The sequence below is a fragment of the Hemitrygon akajei genome, chromosome 7, assembly GCF_048418815.1.
Source record: "Hemitrygon akajei chromosome 7, sHemAka1.3, whole genome shotgun sequence".
NCBI lineage: Eukaryota > Metazoa > Chordata > Chondrichthyes > Myliobatiformes > Dasyatidae > Hemitrygon > Hemitrygon akajei.
Window position 1 is genome coordinate 80,918,727 of NC_133130.1, and position 27,466 is coordinate 80,946,192.

Here is a 27,466-nt window from a genome sequence, read left to right on the forward strand (position 1 = left end):
AAAGAAAGATGTGCTGACATTGGAGAGGGTCCAGAGGAGGTTCACAAGGATGATTCCAGGAATGAAGGGGTTAACGTATGAGAAGCGTTTGAAGGCTCTGGTCTTGTACTTGCTGTAGTTTAGAGGAATGAGGAGGGGAATCTCATTGAAACCTATTGAATATTGAAGGGCCTAAACTCTAGAGTGGATGTGGAGAGAATGCTTTCTACAGTAGGAAGCAGTCTGGGACCAGAGGTGCACAGTTAGAGGGCCGTCCATTTAGAAATGAGATGAGGAGGAATTTCTTTAGCTGGGATGGGGGATGAGTGGGGTGCGGTGGGTGAATCTGTGGAATTAATTTGCACGGACAACTGTGGAGGCCAAGTCATTGAATATACTTAAAGCAGAGTTTGATAGATTCTTGATTAGGCAGGGCATCAAAGGTTACAGCAGGAGAATGGGGTTGAGAGGGATAATAATGAGCCATGATTTAAAGGCGGAGTAGACTCAAGGGGCCAAATGGCCTAATTCTACTCCTCGGTGTAATAGTCTTGTGTACCGGCTTTGAGGCCACAGCAGCATTGATACTTGCAGCACTGTCTCAGGCCTTAAAAGAGCACATGGCTTTTATCAGACCAGCTTTCATGCTGGGGCCACAGATGCAGAACCTAGTGAAACGGCAGTGGCTGTGATTCACATTCTTGATTCTACCATCACTCAAAATAGCCACACAACCAAGGAGTCTATCTTTCCGCAAGATGCCATGTGTCAATGGGATAGTCATGGGAAACATAAGACCTCAGAGGCTTTCGTAACAAAGCTGTTTAAATCAAAATGATTACTGCTTGCAAATTACATTAAACACTAAAGACTGGCTCGTTTGAATTAATATCTGCTATATTCACATAATTCCATAACATCTTAATCCCCAACACCCTCAATTGTCAGTTTTAAATAGACAGGTTACTGAACTGCTCTGGTACTGACCAGACTACTTATGTATATTTATGAAATTTGTGGTTTACTCAGTTACCCAGATCACCATCATTCCCTCAGTACGAATCAAAAAGCTTCACATCCCTCTGCAATTACCGTAGATTCCGGACTACAGAGCGCACCTGATTAAAAGCCGCTGGCTCTAATTTTAGAAATAAAATCAATTTTTTACTTGTACAGGCCGCACCGGATTTTAGGCCGCACCGGATTTTCGGCCGCAGGTGTCCCACGTTGTAATATGAGATATTTACACAGAAAGATATTACACGTGAGGATTTTTTAACTTTTAATTAAATCCATATGGTAACAAACAAATATATATTGCAAATGCTTTTTTTCGAACCGTGCTTGTAATACGGCTACTTTTAAATATACATACGTATCGGTAACACAAATTACGCTGCATATACTTTTTTACTGAACAGCACGAACAACATTCCAATATCTCCTAGCGACTGGTAAAAATATATATACTGCAGCCTACCAGGAAAAGTTATTGATCGCCTTTAACTTAAAAGCAGCGTTTTCGCTCGGGTCTAATGAGCTCGGCTAATGTGCTCGGGTCTAATGAGCTCGCGTAACGCGATCGGGTCTAATCGGGTCTAATGAGCTCGGCTAATGTGTTCGGGTCTGATGTGTTCGGGTCTAATGAGCTCGCGTAACGCGATCGGGTCTAATGAGCTCGGCTAATGTGTTCGGGTCTGATGTGCTCGGGTCTGATGAGCTCGCGTAACGCAATCGGGTCTAATGAGCTCGGCTAATGTGCTCGGGTCTGATGTGTTCAGGTCTAATGAGCTCGCGTAACGTGATCGGGTCTAATGAGCTCGGCTAATGTGCTCGGGTCTGATGAGCTCGCGTAACGCGATCGGGTCTAATCGGGTCTAATGAGCTCGGTTAATGTGCTCGGGTCTGATGAGCTCGCATAACGCGATCGGGTCTAATCGGGTCTAATGAGCTCGGCTAATGTGCTCGGGTCTGATGAGCTCGCGTAACGCGATCGGGTCTAATCGGGTCTAATGAGCTCGGCTAATGTGCTCGGGTCTGATGTGCTCGCGTAATGCCCCCACCTTCCCGTTTATCGCAAACCGGTATTTTTCCCACAAGACGCGGCGAAACCGGGTGTGACGTCATAGCATCCCGGGATGTAGTACAGAAAACAAATATAATTAAAACACTTCTAACTTTAACTAACAAATGAATTACTAAGTGAAAATATTATAAACTAAGTAACTGCCATAAAGGCAGCACAATGCTTTTCTTCGAGTGTTTTCCATGTTGATGAGGGTGAGTACAAATGACTGATTTACAATAATTTAATTGTGAAAGTGTGCTTGATTTATCGTACAATTTCATTGGACCTCTGTGAACTACTCATCAATTTTATTGGTCTACTGTTACGAGGCAAAATGTTTACGAGGCGGCATGAAAAAAAAACCATGTATTAGCCGCTCTGGATTAAAGGCCGCAGAGTTCAAAGCTGTTCAAAATGTGGGAAAAAAGTAGCGGCTTATAATCCGGAATCTACGGTAGATATTTGCATGGCTAGGCATAGCTCAAAAGCTAACAATAAACTTGCTAATGACACTTCTGTTGTTGGCAGAATCTCAGTTGACAATCAAATCAAGCTTAATTATCATTCAAACCATACAAGATACAACTGAACGAAACAGCTTGCCTCTAGGGCCAAGGTGCAAAATATTCAAAATAACAAGTTTAGGAGAACGATGGTGCCTAACGGCGACATCTTTGGAAACAGCTCTATTTCTATCTCTAATATCTCTATTTTTCCCTTTCAGATTTCCTTGAAGACCCTGACCTGGAGTTACACACTGACTTTGGTTCTGTGGGAACGGGATCTACTCTGAGTCTCACGACTGACCGATATTCAATATGCCAAGGACGCAGCCTAGAAGACTAGCATGCCTTCAGTGTTCCATGATTTCGTGGCTCTGGAGGCAGATGGACTCGAGGTCGGTGCCACCACAGGAAACTGGTCTATCATGGGAGAACACAGAAGACTGGAAGCAACGGGCTAGCTTTTGAGGGCTGTGTGTCCAGACAGCCGAGTTCTTTGGGCACAGAATTTGGAAAAAGCGACGCAACAGAATTTTAACACAATAAATCAGCGAGTTGCTTGTTATGTCTCACCTCCCACTGTGAAACAGGGACACCTCTTTTTGGGGTGGAGGGGAGGGGAGGAGAGGAGAGGGGGGAAAGAGAGGGGGGAAAGAGAGGGGGGAAAGAGAGGGGGGAAAGAGAGGGGGGAAAGAGAGGGGGGAAAGAGAGGGGGGAAAGAGAGGGGGGAAAGAGAGGGGGGAAAGAGAGGGGGGAAAGAGAGGGGGGAAAGAGAGGGGGGAAAGAGAGGGGGGAAAGAGAGGGGGGAAAGAGAGGGGGGAAAGAGGGGGGGAAAGAGAGGGGGGGAAGAGAGGGGGAAGAGAGGGGGAAGAGAGCGAGAGAGACACTGAGAGAGAGACTGAGACTGAGACTGAGACTTCCAGGACTTCCCACATCTGACACCGAGCACAGAAAACTGGCCTTACACACATACTACTTCCTTTCTGCAATTAACACAGTTAAACCTACCTCGGCTCGTCCCATTACCGCTTAAGCCCACTGAGCCAAAGCCTTATCACTCTGCCACCTCTCACTCCGAACGCTGCCCTTATTTCATCTCCCAAATTCATTACAGTAAAATGTTTCTAGATTAAATTTCATTTGGCAGACAATGTTGCACTCTGCAGTTTTCTTCCTCTCAGTTAATTATGCTGCCAATTTCTGAATCAAATGCAAACTATTTTATTATGATCCTAACATTTTGAACTAAGCCATAAATTTATATAAAAAAAACCAAAGGTGTGAGATATGTAGGTTAAATCCAAAGGAAAAGTGGCTGGAGTCACTTAGCATTTAAGTGCAAGTGGGTTTGTTAGGTACATCAAAATTCAAACTTGCAAAAATAGTGAAAAGAAAACTGCCAATATTTACAAAAAGATATATACCAGAAAAAATTATTGCTCCATACCTGTTCAGTGTGAACTCCTGAAAGCCCTGATCTCTCTGTCATACTGAGTGAGGGTGAAGAACCCCATTTTATTAGGCACCAGGACATACCATCTTTAATTACCCCCAAAGTTCCCTTAAGACTAAATGTTAATTAGAATATGATGTAACCCCACAATGTAGTTACAATCATATTGCAAAATAAACAGAATGATCTACCTTACATAATATATACAAACAACATTTACACATCCCCATCACTAAAGAAAAGGAATATTCCATCTGCTATGTATGATGGGAAAGGCACTTTAAAGCCAACCCGAGTATCAGCTCAGTTTAGGACCCATTATGAGAATATACCAAGGGAAGACATTGAAGTGTGTACACTGAACGCAACAGCAGCACAATAACGAGTGTGAGTGAGAGAGTGTGAGTGAGTGTAGTGTGTTTACTGAATGCATAAGTCCGTCACAAGTCCTTGTCCAGAACACCCTAAAGGTTAATTTGCAGGTTGATTTGCAGGTTGCTGAGGAAGGCAAATGAAATGTTAGCATTCATTTCAAAAGGACTAGAATACAGGAACAGGGTGGGATGCTGAGGTTTTATAAGACATCGGTGAGGCCTCACGTTAAGTATTGTGTACAGTTAAGTATTGTGCAACTGTGGAGGCTAGGTTGTTGGATGTATTTAGGGCAGAGATTGATAGGTTCTTGATTGGATGTGGCATTAAAGATTACGGGGAGAAGGCCGGAAAATGGGGTTGAGGAGGAGAAAAAAAAGGATCAGCCATGCTTGAATGGCAGAACAGACTCGATGGGCCAAATGGCCTAATTCTGCTCCTATGTCTTATGGTTTTATGGTCTTAAAAGGAACACTAAGAAACACCACTGATAACAGTCTTCCAGTAACATACAGAACTGCCAACATTTTACTTTGCTTCCTGCCACTAAACCAGTTCTGGATCCAACTTACTTTAGATCTCATGCTTCTAATTTTACTCTTTTGACTGGATGACCATTTGGGATTATTTTAAAAGCCTGGCTATTATTTACTTTTCTTCTTGTACAATGGTTAACATTAATTTTCAGCTATTTCACTCAGTCTTTGTCTCTCCATGACTACTTTCCAATTCTTACAATCACTGGTTAAGAAAGACAGCTTGACACAGATGCTTTGTTGTCCTTGTTGCAATGTTAGCACCTTACACAAACAGCAACTTTTTAATTTTCTTCCAAACCTATATGTTCAAAGTCCAGCTGGATAGATGTCAAAAGTCTCACTCCTGCAAAGTAAGGTCTATGGTTTTTCATGCCATTATTTTTCATTTTTTGTGTAGTTAAAATCATTATCATTTTTAAAACATTATTGGCCAAATTAGATGAGCTTGCTATTCTAATCTCATTTTGCAAAATATTAAATATATTAAAAAGTATTATATGACAAGACAAAATAAAATATACCATAACTTTTTGATATCGCAAGAATTGTTGGGAATTCAAGCTAGCCTCCTAACAATGCTCAAGATTTATATACTTCATTGTGTTCCATTTTTTTCTTGCAGCTATCTGTTTTTTGATCGGGAAAGCAGATTTTGTACCTCCTTGTGGTGTTCAGTAAACCAGCTGGTGTCTTTATTTGTTCCTTGAGGCAAAATATGAGGATCCACCAGAACTGCAAAGTTCCCACACTACAAAACAAAAGGAAATGTTACTGACTGTTGGTAAGAACATGTGTTATAGATAGAAGAAATTACTATCAGACTTTATCACAGCTGATTTCTTGAATAAAAAATATTTAGCCTTAGATAATCATCAACTTAAATCAAGATTTATGTTTTAAGTGGACAATTTTTACAAGAATACACTGAAAATCAATTTAATTCCAAAAAGTGTTATATTAGCTATAAAGCATTAGCTATATCCATCATAAGATTGCACCAAGACTAAGACATAAACTATACAAAGCACTAATATCAAAGTCAATCAACGCTAACAAATTTCAATTTATTTATAATACAATTAGTTGTATATCCGGATTAGCACCAAAGCAAACACAAGACATAAGATCTTCTAAGACGAGAATAATACATTACTGCTTTATTCAGTTACTTTCACCCACTGAAATACAATCCCAAATTGTTGTATCTCGTATTTCAAAGCTGCTTTAAACCTTTTTGTTCATAATGATCACAGTGCCATTATTTACTGTTCATTTCAGTACTTCCTTGCACTACAAAATGCTTGTATAATCTTTTGAAACCACGCTCTAATTATTCCTTACAATAACACAAAAATAAGCGAATGTGAATGAATATTGTTGATACAGTTGCATTGAATTTTAGCTCTTCAGCAAAATACCATCAGCCCCAAACAATGGGTAAAATGAACACCTTCGTCTCAATGTTGCAGTGAGTCTTTTTTATATAAAGAATTTTCACTTTAGGGACATTAAAGGAAATAATGCTAACTATCAACTCCAAACCAAACCAGAATGATGAAAATTTAAACAGAAAGGCACCTTCTATCCACCTACCAAATCGGTTAGCGTAATGCTTTACAATGAATGGGCTTCAGTTCCTGCAGCTCTCTGTCAGGAGTTTTTAAGTTCTCGCTATGACCACGTGGATTTCCTCCAGGTGATCCAGCGTCCTCCCACATTCCAAAGATATACAGATTAGGCCTACTAAAGTTATGGGCTTGCTATGTTGGTGGTGGAAGTACAGCAACACTTGCAGTCTATCCCCAGCACATCCTTGGACCATGTTGGTCATTGGGGCAAACAATGCATCTCATTGTAAATTTTTATGTTTCAATGTATATGTGACAAAAAAATTTAATCTTTATCTTTAATATCTGTACTCCTCATTAAATCTCTCAGTTGATTCTCTCTTCGGGAATGCAATAGTCTCTGATTCTTTTATATTTACCACCTACAGCTTTCCCTGGAATCTGTTCCCAGAAAACCACCAGACTTAAACGTAAAATGTGCATTATCCAACTCCTTGTTCTGTTGTGTCTGGCATGTTTCCTTTCTTAATCCTCATTTCCTGATATTTAACTTACACCAGGCCAGCTTTACTAAAAGATGTCTTCAGAAAATCTATCTTGGAAGCTACCTCAAGGGCAGAAAATGAACTGGACCCATTTAAGCTTATGCAGAATGAAACATTTATGCTGCATGAAGCAAGTCAGGCTGATTGTAGCTCACATCCTAAGTTATACTCCATATTCTCTTTATTCATATTTAAAAACTCCTCAGGCTGATGTGTAGCCAAATATTAGGTGGCCTTTTTTCTTTCATGTTATGAACTATAAAATATTTGAAGATTACCTAGCTTGTAGAGCCTATTTGGCTAGAAAGTATTTCCACTCATAGCTGGAATGAAGCCAGACCTGGTTCATGGCCTAAGAAATAATTTGAGGGATGGCTTCCACTTGAGATTTTTTTTTACTATATTGGCACCATCTCATATGGTATTCCCCACAGCTCATTAAAGGTTCATATGATAATTTAGGTTGCATTCAAAAATGAAGAGCTCTTCACAATGCTCAGAGATAGAAGAAAAATTGTGAAGGTAGTGCTCAAGAATAAAGAAAACAATAGACAAGCAGATAGTTTTTCTCTTTACAACCTCCATATGGTACTGAAGTCAACTCAGTGACAGTGTGGGAACTTGCCAGCAGACTTGACAAGCCAAGACAGATTGTTCAAATACTGTACATGATTAGTTACTATCCATAGTAATGAAGGCACTTTAAAAATAGAATTCTCATTAGTTGATACATCATTTAGTTGTATCTACTGTATATTAATAAATTTCCAACACCATTCCATTTAATCAGGTTAAGCAAGATAAGAAGTTGTGGGGATGATCGAGCACATATCTTAAAATCCATAGTGCTCAAGACCCAAACATTTATCCCAAACTAGAGCTTTTATTAACCACCATTTGTGCTGGTCATCCCAATTTTATTAAACATCATTATTAAACTAATCTATGTGAGGCAATTAAACTAATCTGTTAGAAGCAATGGCTGACAGCAGAGGTCCGGGCACTGCTGAGAGATCAGGATGTTGCCTTTAGGCACAAGACAGCTCTTAGGTCAGCAAGAGCTGCACTGTTCTGCATCATCAGGAAGGCAAAACTCACAGAGAATATACAGCCATTTCTGTGACGTGTGGCAGGGCATTCAGACCATAACAGACTACAAGCCATCCTGACAGTGATGCCTCTCTTCCAGTAGGCTGAATGTGTTTTTTTTATATAACACACAGTTTGATGTACAGAACGATGTGCCAGCGAGGAAGGCCCCTGCTCTCCCCGAGGAGCAGGCACTCTGTCTGGCTGCAGCTGATGTGAGGAAAGCCCTAGCCAGGGTCAACCCATAAAGATCTGGGGCCTGATAACACACCTGGTTGGCTGCTGAGGGAGTGTACAGCCCAGTCAACAGAGGTTCTAACAGACATCTTCAACATCTTTCTGGAACAAAGATGTTGATCTTTCCCTGCAGGTTTCAAGGCAGACACCATCATCCTAGTGCCCAAAAGGGCAACAATAACTTGCCTTAGTGACTACTGTCCAGTGGCTAGAGAAAGTTGCTAGAGAAAACTGAAGTTCACATGCACGGCACACAAATTAAGATATATGCTACATGGTTAAAGATTCAGAGCGAAACCAACAGATCATCAGCAGTGCAGAATAGCCACAATAATGGAGTCTAAATGGTATTATATAAACTCCAGCAACAGATGATGACAAATTTGGTGAGTTATTTCACATTTTTCAGAATTGGTGAATTTGCTTATTTAAAAATTGTTGTTTGTGGAGACTTAAAATGTTAACTAAAGAAACACAATGAGCTCAGAGTCTTTCCTCTTTGTGTATATTACTGAATTACATGAGTATCTGAGCCAATTAAAACTACATTTTAAAAAAATTGGTTAGTTGGAGGCATAAATATGATTATCTAATAGATTGAAAATACAATTCAATAAACTTTAAAATTTTTCAAAGGATGTCAATATTCCCCAATTAAAGAAAGCATCATAGCAAATCTCTGACAAAGCATCTAATTCAAGGCGTAAAAAGGTCACAAACTCCTTAAATTTATCTTAAAATCATAAAATTAAAGGATGCAAGGAAATAATTTTGCAAGAGTAACTTCATCCAGTGATTCAGATGATATCTTTGATTTGCATACTGTTAATCATTTTCATTACTTTATCAATTGTGCTTTATCTAAATTACAAGAGCAAAGAAGATACTTCAGCAATCAACATGTATCAACATGTGAAATGGTTTTGCATTTCTCTCCAGAATTTATCTAACATCTTGATAATAATCATGAATGTTTCAAATTATCAACAGATGCTGCTTCAAGTTACATTTTAGTTAATGGTCAGGGAGAATGAGAGCACTTCTAATATCCTGATAGTTCACAGGGAAAAAAATGTAGCTTTAAATATACATTTGCCATGTTGATATGCGATCTTATCACAAACTGCTAGTTAATAGATCCAATACTCACTTTAGTTCTTTACAAATACTAATTTTAGACTTTTACAGATTATTAACCAAAGCAGACCAGGGAAATTGAGCAGATTAATTCTTGGCTCCAGAATTGCACGAAATATGCATAGTGCACTGGCAAAACAGCCAGATTGAATGTACAATATTGCAGATATTAAAAATATAAAATAAAATCTGAAAATGTTGGGAAAATTCAGTAGGTTATAACTTTGCACAGAGCAGTATTTTCAAGCTTCAATATCCAAAACCTCTCTTAAAAAGCTTTGTGATTGGTGGAGTAGCAGAAGAAACTCCAAGAGTTGTCTTAACAGCTTGGTTCTCTTGGAGTTCCTCAAACCAATGAGTTCCATTTACTTACTGGACCTGATGAGTTGAGCTTTGCTTACTAAATTAATGACCAGAAAACTTGATCATGATCATGTTACCTACAAGAGGGTGTATTCCAGAAAGAAAATAGGATGTTTCTAAAACGAATTCTGCAGAGAAGGTTACAATTCAGCAAGAACGCAGATCACTGTTCGCTCAATTGCACAGCCATTGAGACTCCAGACCCTCAGGTAAGGACAACCTGGCAAAATATCCATAGAGCAGGATGAAACTATCAACCACTGGTCAACCATCCAATGACAACCAGCTCAGGACAATACACTGTCCCACTGAAGATTATCACAGTCAAGAGTGCGATCAACAGCCTATATCAATTGGAGGAAGCAAATAAAGGGTCATGCACCTCCATTTCTTGGGCCCCACACCAAAGGGATCAAAATCACATGGTAGCACCAAAACCCAGGTTTTGGGATGGCTTCCAGCATGCCTTTGGGGTATTGTGGTACAGTATGCTGTATGCTGTACTTTGAAAAAATGTAGCTCATGTTGTAATGCAACTACAGGTGTAAATTAGCCATACAAACTGATTAATGTCTATCTGCCTTTTTATCCTTTCTTAGGTCTGGTTCCTTAAGGTTGTTATAACAGGGAATGGAAGTGTGGACAAGTTCCCACTACCTATTAAATGCTCCTAATGGTGTGCAACTCAAATAGCCTCTGACAACCAAGTCCAGCTCCTGGCCTTCACATGTGACTTAGCCACTAAGCCCGGTAGATCTGTTTCTACTGACTGGAGAAGGGGCAAAGGCCAGCTACTGGCTTCTTAAAATCAGTCACTTCAGGCTGAGAGGGCTTGTTAGCCACAGCTAGCAGCTCAACTAGGAGAAAGAAAACTCTGATTTCAAACCTCCGCTGCTTTATGACTGTTCCCAGTCATGGGGAAGGCTTCAGGAGTAAACCCCAAGGGAAAATCCAGAGTTGGAATCCTAAAGGCAGTCCTACGTTGAGATCAATGCTGACTGACAAGTCTTTCGATGATGCAGTTTGGCACCAGCAACAACCTCTGCCATTCCTTTGGGTTCATCAGATGTGGGGGGGGGGGGGGGGGGGGTGGAGCTTACTACATGGGCAACAGCTTGTTCTCCATAGTATCTAGACTGCTAGGACGCAACATCCATGATCGACCCTGACCAACAGAGGCTAAAATTCTAGGGTCTGAGTATTGCTGGTCAAAATGCATTTTTAAAAAATTATATATTTTGAGATACATCACAGTAACAAGCCCTTCCACCAAATGAGCCTGCACTGCCCAATTACACCCATGTGTCCAATTAACCAACTAACCCATGCTTCTTGGGAAAGTGGAATGAAACTGGAGCACCAGAGGAAACACGTGGTCATGGGGAGAACGTATAAACTCCTTACAGACAGCAGCAGAACTGAATGTGGGTCGCTGGACCTGTAATAGCATTACACTAACCACTATGCTACTGCACCCTTGCATTTATGTCAATCTTCAATTGCCTTTAAAAATGAGGTAATGCATCTTTTTTTTAAACTGCTGTAATTCTTCTGGTGAAGTTTTTCCTGCATTTAGAACTATCTATAAATTTCAAAGTCTGGTGTGTGATTTGGAGAACTGGCAGATAGCTCTGTTCCAATTAGTATTGGAATCTTATTCTTTTTGGTAGCCAAGTCAAAGAAGTGTTTTTGAAATAGCCTGGTCAAATAAGTTTAAAGTTCAAAGGTTCAAAGTAAATGTATTACCAAAGTACATATATAACCTTGAAATTCATTTTCTTGCAGGCATACTCAATAAACCCATAATAGAATAATAACCATAATATAATCAATGAAAGACTGCGCCAACTTGGGCATTCAACCATTGTGCAAAAGGCAACAAACTATGCAAATACAAACAGAAAGAAATAATAATAATTAATTAATATCAAGAACATGAGATGAAGAGTCCTTGAAAATGAGTCTATAAGTTGTGGGAACATTTCAAAGATGGGGCAAGTGAAGTTGAGTGAAGTTATCCCCTTTGGTTAAAGAGCCTGATGGTTGAGGGGTAATGCCCTGAACCTGGTAGCATGAGTTCTAAGGCTCCCGTACCTTCCTGATGGCAGCAGCGAATAGAGAGCATGACCTGAGTGATGGGTGTCCCTGATGATGGACACTGCTTTCCTGTGACAACACTTTGTGTAGATGTGCTCAATGGGGGGGACGATTTTACCCATTATGGACAGGGCCACATCCACTACTTTTTGTAGGATTTTCTATTCAAGGGCATTGGTGTTTCCATGCTGAGGCCGCGATGCAACCAGTCAATATACGCTCCACTACACATCTATAAAATTTGTCAAAGTTTTAAATGTCATGTTGAATCTTCAAAAACTCCCATGGAAATAGAGGCACTGCCGTGCTTTCTTTGTAATTGCCCTCATGTGCTGGACCCTGGACTGGTCCTGCAAAAATAATAACAGAGGTATTTAAAGTTGCTGACCCTTTCCACCCCGATGGTCTGATGAGGACTGCTCATGGGCCTGTGGTTTCATCCTCCTGAAGTCAATAATCAGTTCCTTGGTCTTGCTGACATTGAGTAAGAGGTTGTTGTTTTGTTACTACTCTGCCAGATTTTCAATCTCTCTCCTATATGCTGATTCGTCACCACCTTTGATTCAGCCTCTCACAGTGGTATCATCAACAAACTTGTATACTGCATTGGAGCTGTGCTCAGCCACACAGTCATAAGTGTAAAGTGAATAGAGCAGGGGGCTAAGCACACAGCCCTGTGGTGCACCTGTACTGATGGAAATTGTGGAGGAGACACTGTTACCAATCCAAACTGACTGGGGTCCAATTGCACAAGTTGGTTTTGAGGCCAAGGTCTAGGAACTCATTGATTTGTTTTAAGGGGATGATGGTATTGAATACCAAGCTGTAGTCGATAAAGAGCAATCTAACGTGTGTAACACACACAAAATGCCGGTGGAACGCAGCAGGCCAGGCAGCATATATAGGAAGAAGTACAGTCAACGTTTCAGGCCAAGACCCTTCGACAGGTCTCGGCCCGAAACGTCGACTGTACTGCTTCCTATAGATGCTGCCTGGCTTGCTGCGTTCCACCAGAATTTTGTGTGTATTGCTTGAATTTCCAGCATCTGCAGATTTCCTCATGTTTGCGATCCTAATGTATGCATCTTTGCTGCCCAGATGTTCCAGGGTTGAGTGAAGAGTCAAAGAGATGGCATCTGCTGCGGATCTACTGTACCAGTAGACAAACTGGAACAGATCCAATCACAAACAAGAGAAACTCTGCAGATACTAGAAATCCAAGCAGCAAAATGCTGGAGGAACTCAGCAGGCCAGAAAGCATCAATGGAAGAGTAACAGTCGATGTTTTGGCCTGCGACCCTTCATCAGAACTGTAGAAAAAGGATGAGAAGTCATAGTAAGAAGGTTGGGGGAGGGGAGGAATGGATCCAAGTTGCTTCATCACCAACCTCTCAAAACACTTCCATCACTGTAGATGTAAATGCTACTGGATGATAGTCTTTGAGGCAGATTACTATGTTCTTCCTAGGTATTGGTATAAGCGAACTCTCCTTAAAACACTCAATACCATCAGACTGACGAAACCAGAGGTTGAAGATCTCAGTGAACTCTCCAGCCAGTTGATCAGCACAGGTCTTTAGTGGATTCACCCTCCGGAAGGCTGCTCACACATCAGCCTCAGAGACTGAAATCACAGGATCACTGGGGGCTGTGGGAGTTTGTGATGGTTCCTTCATGTGTTGATGGTCAAATTGAGCATAGAAGTCATTAACATAGAACATAGAATAGTACAGCACATTACAGGCCCTTCGGCTGTGGGCTTCGGTTGTGCTGACCCTCAAACCCTGCCTCCCATATAACCCCCACCTTAAATTCCTCCATATACCTGCCTAGTAGTCTCTTAAACTTCACTAGTGTATCTGCCTCCACCACTGACTCAGGCAGTGCATTCCATGCACCAACCACTCTCTGAGTAAAAATCCCTCCTCTAATATCCCCCTTGAACTTCCCCTCCCCTTACTTTAAAGCCATGTCCTCTTCTACTGAGCAGTGGTGCCCTGGGGATGAGGCACTGGCAAGCCACTCTATCTATTCCTCTTAATATCTTGTACACCTCTATCATGTCTCCTCTCATCCTCCTTCTCTCCAAAGAGTAAAGCCCTAGCTCCCTTAATCTCATAATCCATACTCTCTAAACCAGGCAGTGTCCTGGTAAATCTCCTCTGTACCCTTTCCAATGCTTCCACATCTTTCCTATAGTGAGGCGACCAGAAATGGACACAGAACTCCAAGTGTGGCCTAACCAGAGTTTTATAGAGCTGCATCATTACATCGTGTCTCTTAAACTCTATCCCTCAACTTATGAAAGCTAACACTCCATAAGCTTTCTTAACTACCCTATCTACCTGTGAGGCAACTTTCAGGGATCTGTGGACACGTACCCCCAGATCCCTCTGCTCCTCCACACTCCCAAGTATCCTGCCATTTACTTTGTACTCTGCCTTGGAGTTTGTCCTACCAAAGTGTACCACCTCACACCTCTCCGGGTTGAACTCCATCTGCCACTTCTCAGCCCACTTCTGCATCCTATCAATGTCTCTCTGCAATCTTTGACAATCCTCTACACTATCCACAACACCACCAACCTTTGTGTCGTCTGCAAACTTGCCAACTCACCCTTCTACCGCCACATCCAGGTCGTTAATAAAAATCATGAAAAGTAGAGGTCCCAGAACAGATCCTTGTGGGACACCACTAGTCACAACCCTCCAATCTGAATGTACTCCCTCCACCACGACCCCCTGCCTGCAGGCAAGCCAATTCTGAATCCACCTGGCTAAACTTCCCTGGATCCCATGCCTTCTGACTTTCTGAGTAAGCCTACCGTGTGGAACCTTGTCAAATGCCTTACTAAAATTCATGTAGATCACATCCACTGCACTACACTCATCTATATGCCTGGTCACATCCTCAAAGAACTCTATCAAGCTTGTTAGACACGATCTGCCCTTCACAACACCGTGCTGACTGTCCCTGATCAGACCATGATTCTCTAAATGCCTATAGATCCTATCTCTAAGAATCCTTTCCAACAGCTTTCCCACCACAGACGTAAGGCTCACAGGTTTACAATTACCCGGACTATCCCTACTACCTTTTTTGAACAAGGGGACAACATTCACCTCCCTCCAATCCTCCGGTGTCATTTCCGTGGATGAGGACATAAAGATCCTAGCCAGAGGCTCAGCAATCTCTTCCCTCACCTCGTGGAGCAGCCTGGGGAATATTCCATCAGGCCCCGGGGATTTATCCATCCTAATGTATTTTAACAATTCTAACACCTCCTCTCCCTTAATATCAACATGCTCCAGAAAATCAACCTCACTCATATTATCCTCACCGTCATCAAGTTCCCTCTCATTGGTGAATACCGAAGAGAAGTATTCATTGAGGACCTTGCTCACTGTGCTCATCTGGAAGCGAAGCTTGACCTAACTTTATAAGACGTAATAGCATTCAAGTCCTATCATAACTTTCAAGCATCCTTCATTGATTCAAGTTTAGTCTGGAATTGCCACTTCACCTGTGAGATGGCTTTCCAGAGATTGTACTAGACCTCTTGTAACTTTCTCGGTCACCAGACTTGAATGTCTTTGATCTGGCTCAGAGCAGATTGAGAATTTTATTCTTCATCCAGGGCTTCTGATTGGGGAAGACTCTGGATGATTTTGTGGGACACACTCATCTACAACTGTTTGGAAAGGTTATTGATAATGCATCTGAAGGTGCCTAGACTTAGGACACTGCCCTGTGGAACTCTTCCAGTGACATCCTAGGGCTGGAATGAATGACCTTCAAGAACCACAACCATCCCCCTTCTTATAAGTATAATTCCAACCACTAGATATTTTCCTTTTTTTGCCCAGATTTGCAAACTTCCAGTATATAAGAGGGACATATAGTCTAATGCTCCAATCAAACTGTGCATGAGTTACACTAGAAATGTATAACAGTATACTGTGCATAAAAATGAACCAAATCACCATTGGCTACATTCTTAACAAGCACTAATGAGCCTGCATATTGTAGGCTTTAAAAGAGCAACTTCCCTATCAACAATAAGGAAAACAAGTCAAATCTGATAGGTTTATTTAACAAAACCTCCAACTGAACGATTACTTCTTTTCTTTTTTAGTTATAAAACAATCTAAACTGGTCAGGTTTATGCAATTGTAAATGCTAAGAACAATTGACCATGATTAGCAATTCTGATGCAAAGCAACACACACAAACTCCTGGAGGAACTCAGTAGACCAGGCAGCATCTATGGAAAAGAGTAAACAGTCAATGTTTTGGACCAAGACACTTCTCCAGGACCGGAAACGAAGGGGAGAAATCAATGTAAGAAGGTGGGGAGAAGGGAGGAAGAAGTACAAGTTGGCAGGTGATAGGTGAAACCAGGAAAAGGGAAGAGGATGAAGTTGATTGGTGAAAGAGATACAGGGCTGAAGAAGGGGGAATCTGATAGGAGAGGATAGAAGACCATGGTAGAAAGGGAAGGGGGAGGAGCACCAGAGGGAGATGATGGGCAGGTAAGAAGATAAGGTGAGAGAGGGAAACAGGAATGGGGAATGGTGAAGGAGAGGAAAGGGGAGCAATTATGGACAGTTGGAGAAATCAATGTTCATGACATCAGGTTGGAGGCTACCCATACAGAACATAAGGTGTTGCTCCTCCAATCTGAGTGTGGACTCTTTGCGGCCATAGAGGAGACCATGGACTGGGAAGTGGAATTGAAACAGGCGGCTACAGGGAGATCCCACTTTTTCTGGCAGATGGAGCGTAGGTGCTCAGTGAAGCAGTCTCCCAGTCTATGTCAGATCTCAGGATACAGGAGGCCACACTGGGAGCACTGGAGACAGTAGATGGCCCTAACAGAATCACAGGCCCTAACAGGTGAAGCGTCGCCTCACCTGGAAGAACTATCTGGGACCCTGAATGGTAGTGAGGGAGGTGGTGTAGAGGCAGTTGTAGCACTTGTTCCACTTTAAAGTACCAGCAGGAGGAATGAGTGGACAAGACAGTTGTGTAGAGAGCGATCCATGCAGAATGCAGAAACTGGGGTGGGGGGGGGGGGGGTAGAGAAAGACGTGCTTGGTGGTGGGGTCCTGTTAGAAATGGCAGAAATTACATAGAATTATGTATTGGATGCAGAGACTAGTGGGGGTGGTTTTAGGTGAGGACAAGATGAACCTTATCCCCAGTGTAGGCTTAGGGCAGACATGCACAAAATGGAAGAGATGCAGTGAGGGCAGTGTTGATGATGGAGGAAGGGAAGCCCCTTTCTTTGAAGGAGGTCATCTCAGTAGTTCTGAAATGAAAAGCCTCATCTTGAAAACAGATGAGGTGGAGAAGGAGGAACTGAAAGAACAGGATGGCATATTTACAAGGGGTGGGAAGAGGTATAGTTCAGGTACCTGTGGGAATCAGTGGGTTTACAAAAGATATCAGTCGACAGACTGTATCCAAAGATTCTGATACGAACTGTCCCAGATTGCACTTGTGTTGGAAAGCTGTTTCAAAATTGTGCTTTTGACGTATTTCTTGAAATAATGAGTTTAGCTGGGCAAAGCTTGATTAATGCAGCTGAAATGAAACAAAAATTTAATCACAGTGATTATCCTCAACTGTAGACAGCTTAAAAAACAGGAAGTGACACTAAAACACGAAATATTTTAGCTATAGAATGGAATATATTACTGAGTTGGGAAGTTTTGCTTTCTATGTACTTTTATCCTTATGCACTAAGGAACTTATTTTTTGAAGCTTCTTCAAATTTCTACAAATAAGTCTATTAGTGATGAATGCATCCTCGGCCCATAGTGTGGATAAGATCTGATTCTAGACCGATGTTTTTAAAATGAGCACAATAGATAAGCAAACATGAGGAAATCTGCAGATGCAGGAAATTCAAGCAACACACACAAAATGCTGGTGGAATGCAGCAGGCCAAGCAGCATCTATAGGAAGAAGTACAATTGACGTTTCGGGCCGAGACCCTTCGTCAAGGCTAACTGAAAGAAGAGATAGTAAGAGATTTGAAAGTGGGAGGGGGAGATCCGAAATGATAGGAGAAGTCAGGAGGGGGAGAGATGAAGCTAAGAGCTGGAAAGTTCTTTGGCAAAAGGGATACAGAGCTGGAGAAGGGAGAGGATCATGGGACAGCCTAGGGAGAAAGAAAGGGGGAGGGGAGCACCAGAGGAAGATGGAGAGCAGGCAAGTAGTGATTGTGAGAGGGACAGAGAGAGAAAAAAAAAATGAATAAATAAATAAATATATAAGGGATGGGGTAAGAAGGAGAGGAGGGGTATTAAAGGAAGTTAGAGAAATCCCCCTCCATCTATTGTCTTCCTATAGACAATAGAGATGCAAGTCCTTTATGTTTCATGTTAAAACATTGAGACAACATACTGTACTGTTTATTAACTGGAAACTATATTTATGCTCACTGCAACTCAAGACAAAATAATTAAAAGCCACTAAAATTAAAGCCAGTCAGTTTCTGGATATGAGTGAAACAGTGTTGAGTAAGGAATAACAATTAGCTGACATCTTGAAATCAAGAATAATTTGCTGAATTTGCTGAATTGAGATAAGGAAATTCTGCAGCATTTTAATATTGCATTACAAAAGCATAAGGTATATAAATATATATACTATAATAAGTACTATATATATACTATTATAAGTATATAATATATATACTAAAGCTATTATGAACTCCATGGAGCATGTGGGGACCTTCCGATATCCAGGCATTCTTTCTTTCTTTTTTCTTCTCTCTTTTTTTCTCTTTCTACAGGGATATGTTGGGGGGGGGGGAAGGGTTGATAATTTGTATTATTTTTTTTATTATTTTTTTTCCTTCTGTAACCTATTTGAAAATTCAACAAAAATTTTTTTATAAAGAAAAAAAAGCATAAGGTCCAGGCCATTCACCTCCTAAAAGTCTATCCTGTCATTCAATGAAATAGTAATAATACTATAATGCCATGGCCATTACTTCCCAGTTTAATTTTCTCATCCCTAATTATTTAATTTATTCCCAAGAATCCATCAATCACTGGTTTGAGTATACTCATGTTCAAGCTCAGAACACCTACCAGGGCGAGTAACAGTCTGAAAGGGAACAAAGTTTGTTTGGGATGGAAAGATAATTGAAAGAATTCAAAAACTGAATAGGTTTGGGAGACACAGTGCATTCAAGGACTTCATGGTGGATAGCCAAGTTGAAGGTGAGGTGTTAGTTTGCAAGAACAGAAGGGTTAATAGTGTTCTTTTTGTGGAAACACATAATGACAAGATTGGCCAAGGGTCTCCAACCTGACAGATTGACTCTATTTCTCTTCTCATAGACGTGGCCTGACCTGCTGAATATTTCCAGCATTTTCTGTTTAGTGAATGACAGGAAAGAAGGCAAGAAGTCTGGAAAAGGCACCGGAAAAGAGAAAACCATTAGCAGTATTTGGTAATGTGAAATAGACAAGAACATTAGGTGATCAGCAGTTTAGAAGGAAAAGGGTATATAGGATTAAGGGAGTGAAATTTGTTTCTGTTTTCCCAGTCTTTCTAACAAAGGAAGCTTTGTATTTCCCTGTATTATATTTCATCTGCTACTTTTGGCCTAATCAAACTAATATATAATCCCAAATTTATGTGACTTCATCTTATGGGGTAACCTCTTCCACAGCATATTATCACAAGCCTTTCAAAGAATTCAGATCTGCTGGTAATCTCCCATCTTCGTTGCTACATATATCCTCAAAAAACAGATTTGTCAAAATCAGTTTCCATAATGTTATTTTGCATAAAGTACTACATATTCCCATTAAATGGATTTTGATTCTGCATGATATATTTAATGATCACACTCCATCTGCTCCCAGCTTTATGTGTTACACTATTAATTGTCAAAACAAATTTATAGCATGAATGAAAAATCTTTTCACATTTTGCCCGTCCCAGCTCTGTTCTACATCACTCGCAGCTCTCAGGCATCTTTCCACTACCTCTTATCTCCGGCTTAGTTTCCCACTACCAAGCTATGTTTTTGTAGTGTTGTAATCCACAACATAAATGAAAGCATTGCTCAGCACCTCTGAGCCCTTTGACACCACTATCAACATACAGGATTTCGGCTGCCACACTGTCAGAAGTCTTACAGAAACCACAACCAGTTAGTATAATGAGCATATTGTATGCAGCACCAGTAACCAAAAACAGATCCAAATAAACAGAACTAGAGGAAAAATACAGTTCACAGATAACACCACCTAATTTATAACAACTCACTTACCTTTACAATTTCAAGCCCAACAATGAAATACTATAGTAACTCTTTGTATATTGCTTTCAAATCTGATACCTAGGTCATACTTTCATGTGCCAGAAAAATTTAGAGTTACTTTGCAAAGCTATAAGATACCTGATGAGAAATACATTTGTTTCTGAACTCTATACAACCCTTGACAACTTTAATGGGAAATATACTTGTACAATGTATGCTACTATTTTATAGTATTTTTGTATAGCATACAAAAATGTACTTACACTACATTGATGAAAATGCAATTTTTAAAACATTTTCAGAAATATCATTAAGCATGTAATGACTGCCTCTGGTAATTTTTCAAAATAGCAAATGGCATCAATAAGTGGCTTTGTAAATATAATTTCATGGTATAAAAACAGAGCAAGTATGGTGAACACTAAAGCAGGTCAGGCAATGTCTGTAGAAAGAAAAACAGTGAACATTTAAAATCAAGAACCCTTTATCAGATCTGGGAAAGAGAGAGAGTGTGTGCGTGTATCTTCCTCTTCTATTGAAATGGTTTCATGACAAGAGAGACTCTTGACCTTACAGTCGACCTTGTTATGAACTTCCACTTTATTTTTTACCTGCACTGCACTTTCTCTGTAGCTATTACACTTTATCCTGCACCGTTATTGTTTTACTTTGTTCTACCTCAGGGCACTGAGTAGTAATTTGATTTACAACATAGAACATTACAGGACATCTGGTTAAAAGGTCAGCCCAGGATGCTGTGATGACCCTTTAACTGACTCTAAAATCAATCTAATCCCTCCCTCCCACATAGTTTTCCGGTTTTCTATCATCCAAGTGCCTATCTAAGAGTCTCTTAAATGTCACTAACATATCTGCCTCTACTCCTGGCAGGACCTTCCACCTACCCACCACTCTCTGTGTAAAGAAAACTTTCCTCTGATATCTCCTATATACGTTCCTCAAATTACCTTATGACCCCTCATATTCAACATTTCTGCACTAGAAAAAAGTTTCTGGTTGTCCACTCGATTTATGTCTCTTATCATCTTGTACACCTATATCAAGTCATCTTTCATTCTCCTTCACACCAAAGAGAAAAAGCCTTAGCCTGCTCAATCTACCCACCTAACACACGCTCTCCAATCCAGGCAGCATCCTGGTAAAACTCTCTCGAAAGCAACCCCATCCTAAATCTGCTTGGACAATATGCAAAACAATCTTTTCACATGTGACAATAATAAACCAATTCCAGGGTTAAGAATATGGAGCTGGCAAATCTAGTGCCAATGCATTTGCCACACTTTAGTATTTGCTGTATTTTGGCTATCCCATGGTAATTTTCTGCAACCAACAGAAAATTAGGTGCAGGAGATGTGAAGATTACAGGAGAGAATTCTAATAAATGGGATCTAAGTAGATAAAGCTACTATGGAGAAACCAATGAGAGTGATATTCATCACACACAAAATGCTAGAGGATCTCAGCAAATCAGACAGTTTCTATGGAGGAGAATAAACGGTTGGTGTTTCAGGCTGAGAACCTTCACCAGCCCAAAACTTTTTGACAGTCTATCCCCATCCATAGATATTGCCTGACTTGCTGAATTCCTCCAGCATTTTGTGCGTGCTGTTCTAGATTTCCAGCATCCCCAGAATTTCTTGTGTTTTTTTAAAGAGTGATATGTATACCTTCACAGGCTAGATCTAGAGAAACCGCTTCCAGCTGGAGAGGCAAGGATAGTTGCACAGTTACTAGCAAACACGAGGAAATCTGCAGATGCTGGAAATTCAAACAACAACACATACAAAATGCTAGTGGAACACAGCAGGCCAGGCAGCATCTATAAGAAGCACTGTCGATGTTTCGGGCCGAGACCCTTCGTCAGGAATAACTGAAAGGAAAGATACTAAGAGATTTGAAAGTAGTGGGGGGAGGGGGAAATGTGAAATGATAGGAGAAGACTGGAAGGGGTGGGATAAAGCTAAGAGCTGGAAAGGTGATTGGTGAAAGTGATACAGAGCTGGAGATGGGAAAGGATCATGGGACGGGAGGCTTGGGTTGGAGTTCCAGTAGGATGTGACTTCTGTCACTGGATCCATCCAACCTCAATCTATTTTATCCATGGAGTAACTGGCAGGATTTCTTGTGACAAGGTGGAAATTACAGTTCTATCATTTCTCAACAGGATACAAGGGATCTTGAAGTAATAGAAGGGTCCAGTTGATCAGACGAAGCAACCACTAAAAGACTCAGCATGGGCCAAAGCCACCAGCAACTAAAATTTTGGGCTGAGTGAAAGAAAGTGAGAAAAAGACAGCTGCAATATCCACCAAATGAAGGTGGTGGAGGTGGCAAGTTAAGAAAGAGCACAACTTTATCAAATTAACAATTCCATTTGTCAGAACATTCAACAACTTGCTGGAGAAGTAAAGGAAGTACCAAAAATAGGATAGGAGGACCTATCTGGGGACCTGAATTCCACCCTTGTGACATTTTATGTGACAAATGGTGAAATGTAAACCATCGATAATTCCTGTTATCAATCACTTCAGAAATGGATTGAAAACATATTGTGTGCATTTCTTTTGAACTAATTTAACTGTTATGGCAAAATAAAGGCAGCTGCTTTAAAATAATTATCATACAGTATTGCTGTGCCCTTACAATACCAATTGATAATAAGTACTTGTATTTATATAGCACGTTTGAAATACATCAAATGTTCTTCCCACAATTAATTATATCCATTGAGTTCCATGTCTTATGAGCAAGCATACTGTTTCAGCAGTGAGATGAATAACCAGTATTTACTTCTTATAGGCTCCATTATGTGTTTATATACTGATTCCTTTGCACTTTGGAGGTATGTGACTTTGTCAACTGAGCCAAGCTAATGCTAATAAGTAGACCAAGGCCTAATTCAAAAGGGTGGGGGGAAGAACCACAGTCAGCTTCACAGCTGGAACCAACTGAACAATAGCTTGCACATGAATGATAGTGTGAACAAACACCTATTAATCAACAATTAACCCACCATCAAAAGCACTTGATTTAGTGGTTGGTCAATCATTACTTCTGATGAGCAGAAGCAAGCAACAATTGACAGTGATGATTGACCCAAAAGCAGAAGTGTCACAATTACAATGGAACATAACTTTAATACAACTAACTGGCGGTTCGGAAAACACTAATCTGCTTTTCTTCAGAAATAATAAATGAAGAAATTTAGTAACATTACTTGAATTATCAGACAGGATTGAGTTTGTTCACTTTGTGGATATTTAAAAAATCCACAGTGCAACAGAATCTATAAAGTAAACTGGACACAATTGTAAATATAGCACTTTTAGTAGTTATACCAGAATTTAGCAATTATGACAAATCCAAGTTAACAATGGTTGATTAGAAGTTGGGACTTCTGTGTAACAGAACTGCTGTGTAGATGTATTATTCCTGGACTGATTGTTCACATGCATCTCTAGTTTGGATCCACTCAAATTTAAACTTGTTGCACATAATTAATTTGTGATTTCAAACAAATAATATTGAAAGTAAGTAGTTAAACAGAAGTAAAGTACTTCCAAAATGAAGTTATATTACATATTTTGAAAAAGAATATTGCCTACTTAATCATAAATAAATGCAGCTCTACAGCTCCCTCTTTTGGTTTACATTATCTACAGTTGCAGCAAATACAGAGTAAAAGTCATACAGCAGAGAAATAGGCCCTTAACATATTTTGTCCATGCCAACAATTATACCAGTGCTCAAAGAAGAGCAGGATGAGCTGCCTTAATGACTATGGTCCAGCAGCATTCACATCTACGATGACAAAGTGCTTTGAGAGGCTAGTTATGGCTAGAGTCAACTTGTGCCTCAGCAAGGACCTGGATCCACTGCAATTTGCCTATTGTCTATGGTGGACATGATCTCACTGGCTCTCTGCACAGCCTGGATCACCTGGACAGCACAAGCAACTCTGTTAGGATGTAGTTTATTGATTACAGCTCAGTGTTTAACAGCATCATTCCTACAATTCTGATTGAAAAGCTCCAGAACCTGGGCCTCTCCGTATTTCCCTCTGCAACTGGACCCTCAATTTCCTAACTGGAAGACCATAATCAGTGCAGATTGGAAATAGCATCTCCACCTCAATGACAATCAGGGATGTATGCTTAGCTCACTGCTCTACTCTCTCTACACCCATGACTATGTGACAAGGCATAGCTCAAATGGCATCTATAAATTTGCAATGATACAACTATTGTTAGCAGAATCTCAGATGGTGATGACAGGGCATACAAGATTTGGGAGATATACCGGCTAGTTGAGTGGTGTTGCAGGAACAACCTTGCACTCAACATCAGTAAGACCAAAGAATCGATTTTAGACTTCAGTAAGGGTAAGACAGGGGAACACATACCGGTCTTCAAAGAGGGATCAGAAGTGCAGAGAGTAAGCAATTTCAAGTTCCTGGGTGTCAAGATCTCTGAGGATCTAACCTGGTCCCAACATATCGATGCAGCTATTAAAAAGGCAAGACAGCAGCTATATTCATTAGGAGTTTAAGGAGATTTGGTTTGTCACCACCACCTCAGACACTCAAAAATTCTACAAATGTACTGTAGAGAACATTCTGACAGACTGTAACACTGTCTGGTATGTGGGGGGGGGGGGGGACACTAATGCACAGGATCGAAGTAAGCTGCAGACAGTTGTAAAATTAGCCAGCTCCATCATGAGCACTAGCCTCTAGCATGTAGGTCATCGTCAAGGAGTAGTGCCTCAGAAAGGCAGCATCCATCATTAAGGACCTCCACCACCCAGGACTTGCCCTCTTCTCACTGCTACCATCAGGAAGGAGGTACAGAGGCACACACTCAACAATCCTGGAACAGCTTCTTCCCCTTTGCTGTCAGAATTCTGAATGGACATTGAATCCATAAACACGAACACTACCTATTTTTGTTATTTCCTATTTTTGCACTTCTTATTGAATTTAACACACACACACATCTCTGCCATAATAGGGAGACTTTTGATTTGCTTCGGTGAGAATATGACAAGGACTGCACTCTTTTGTAAGTTTGTCAGGTATTTCTTTTTCTAGGGTAAATGGGACAATCTATCAGCATTTCCATAATTAGTTGTCCTCTTGAATTCAATGTTGTAATTGTATCCTCCAAGAAAGAGCCCATCTCTGCATTTGTGCTACTGTGATTAGTGGAACACACTGCTGTGGCTTGAAGATGGACACAAGCGGTCGATGATCAGTAATAAGGGTAAACGCTGGGAATAACATGTCTTAGTTTCATTTTTTACTTCAGTGAGATGTGGTGGCAGGTTGACATACGCTATTCATGTACTATTACATATAACCCATAATGAATTATTTAAACTGATTCCTGCGGCACAACACGACCCTATAATCCAGATCACTGACATAGATGACAAACAACAAAGGACCCAGCACCGATTCCTGCGGCACATCACAGGCCACCAGTCAGAGAGGTAACCCTCTAGGACCACTCTCTGACTTCTTCCATAAAGTCAAAGTCAAATCCAATTTACTACCTCGTCCTGAATACTGAGTGACTAAACCTTCTTGGCAAGGCTCCCATGCAGGACATTGTCAATTGCCTTACTAAGGTTCATGTAGACAAAATCCACTGCCTTGCCTTCATCCCTCTTTCCCAGTAACTTCCTTAAAAAATATTACTGATTTACTTTCAGTACTGGGTTGATGGTGACCTTAAAATCTTCACAGATCCTGACAGACCTATTCTTCTTGGCTACTGGGACCACTGGCATTACCCATGGACTCAATGCAACCATGAAAAGAACTCCTTCCGCCTCTATGCACAACAGATGTGGCATACAAATGCTGGATGAATCACCAATCAAGTTGTAGTTGTCTCAGCCAATGCCAACTTCCTGTTTTTTGCCACATACAAGCCAAATGTAGCTTGTTGGTTGTTGAATTTCACTGTTACAAATGTCATTCCCACTGGAGTTATCCTTTCTCCAGTACAAGTTCTTAGTTGGAGATTTGCAGGCTTCAGTGTCTTTGAAATGCCATTTTGTGGAATGACTGAAACAGCCAAGCCAGTGTCCAATTCTATTTTAATTAATTTGACATTCACTTCTGGTGTAAGCCATATTGCATGTCTCATGTTAGCTTTTACATTATAATCCTCAAATCTACCCAGTCCTGTGTCACTTTCATCATTATCAGAAATTTCATCAGCACTATGCAGGTTCATTCTCTTTTTGAAACTGCAACTTGACTTTTTTTAAAATCTTTTTCTTTTCCTTGTGCAGTCCAATTATTTGCATGCCTGACATGCTCTTTGTTGCATTTTCTTCAAGTTTTGCCTTTAAATCCGCATTAGTCTGGTGTACATGAGCCCCTGCCACATCAGTAACACAATTTGTTTGGCCAGACCAGTTTCTATTTAGAAGTTGCATTTTGGTTCATGCTCACTTGCATTCCTGACTGCAACACAATTGCATCTCTGTCTGCTGTTTCCATTGACACAGCAATTTCAACTGCTCTGTTGAATGTAAGTTGTGTTTCAGTAAGGAGCAGTTTTTGACTGCTTTCTTGTAAAATTCCACAAACTAAAGGATCACTCAGTGATTCACTTAGCCCATTATTGAACTGACAATGCTCAATTTCTTCCATTCAGCCATGTATATTGAAATAGACTCCCCTTCCTTTTGACTCTGCTTATGAAACCTTAAGCATTTTGCAATCAACAATGCTTTTGGTAATAAATGTTCCTGCATTACTTTCACAATATCAGTTTGGTTGAAGCAAACTGCATGCCTTTAAACCCAATGCACTCAACAAAACTGGCACTTGCTTTTCATTGGCTATTTCATTTCATTTATTCAACATACTGCTCAATTCAATTAATCTGTTGGGCAATCAAATGTATCAATCTTTCCAATATAGCCAGCCATTTCTGCATTTTTTATTTATGATTATCTTACAGAACTCACTGTTTATGAACCCTGAATTCATTGCTTTCTGCCTATTTTTAAACTCAAATGTGTTTCTCCTCTTGCAAGGAAAAAAAAGTTTGCAATTTGTTTTAACTTGAACATCTCACTGTGCTTTTTTTAATACTCAAACATCTTGCTATGCTTCAACAGGTAGGTAGTTGTCTCATGTTCGTTTATAACTTCTTTGTCACCACTGTTGTGTTGCATCTCAAAAACATTAA

General features: G+C 40.5%; 1 protein-coding gene across 2 annotated transcripts in view; it reads right to left on the minus strand.

Annotated features, from left to right (window-relative positions):
- Positions 1 to 27,466, minus strand: part of slx4ip (SLX4 interacting protein) — a 142,922-nt gene that overhangs the window by 82,251 nt on the left and 33,205 nt on the right. For both annotated transcript variants that reach the window (XM_073051286.1, XM_073051287.1), the window contains one exon: positions 5,573 to 5,662. In XM_073051286.1, coding sequence (XP_072907387.1) covers positions 5,573 to 5,662 — 90 coding nt within the window. The remainder of the gene's footprint in view (positions 1 to 5,572; positions 5,663 to 27,466) is intronic.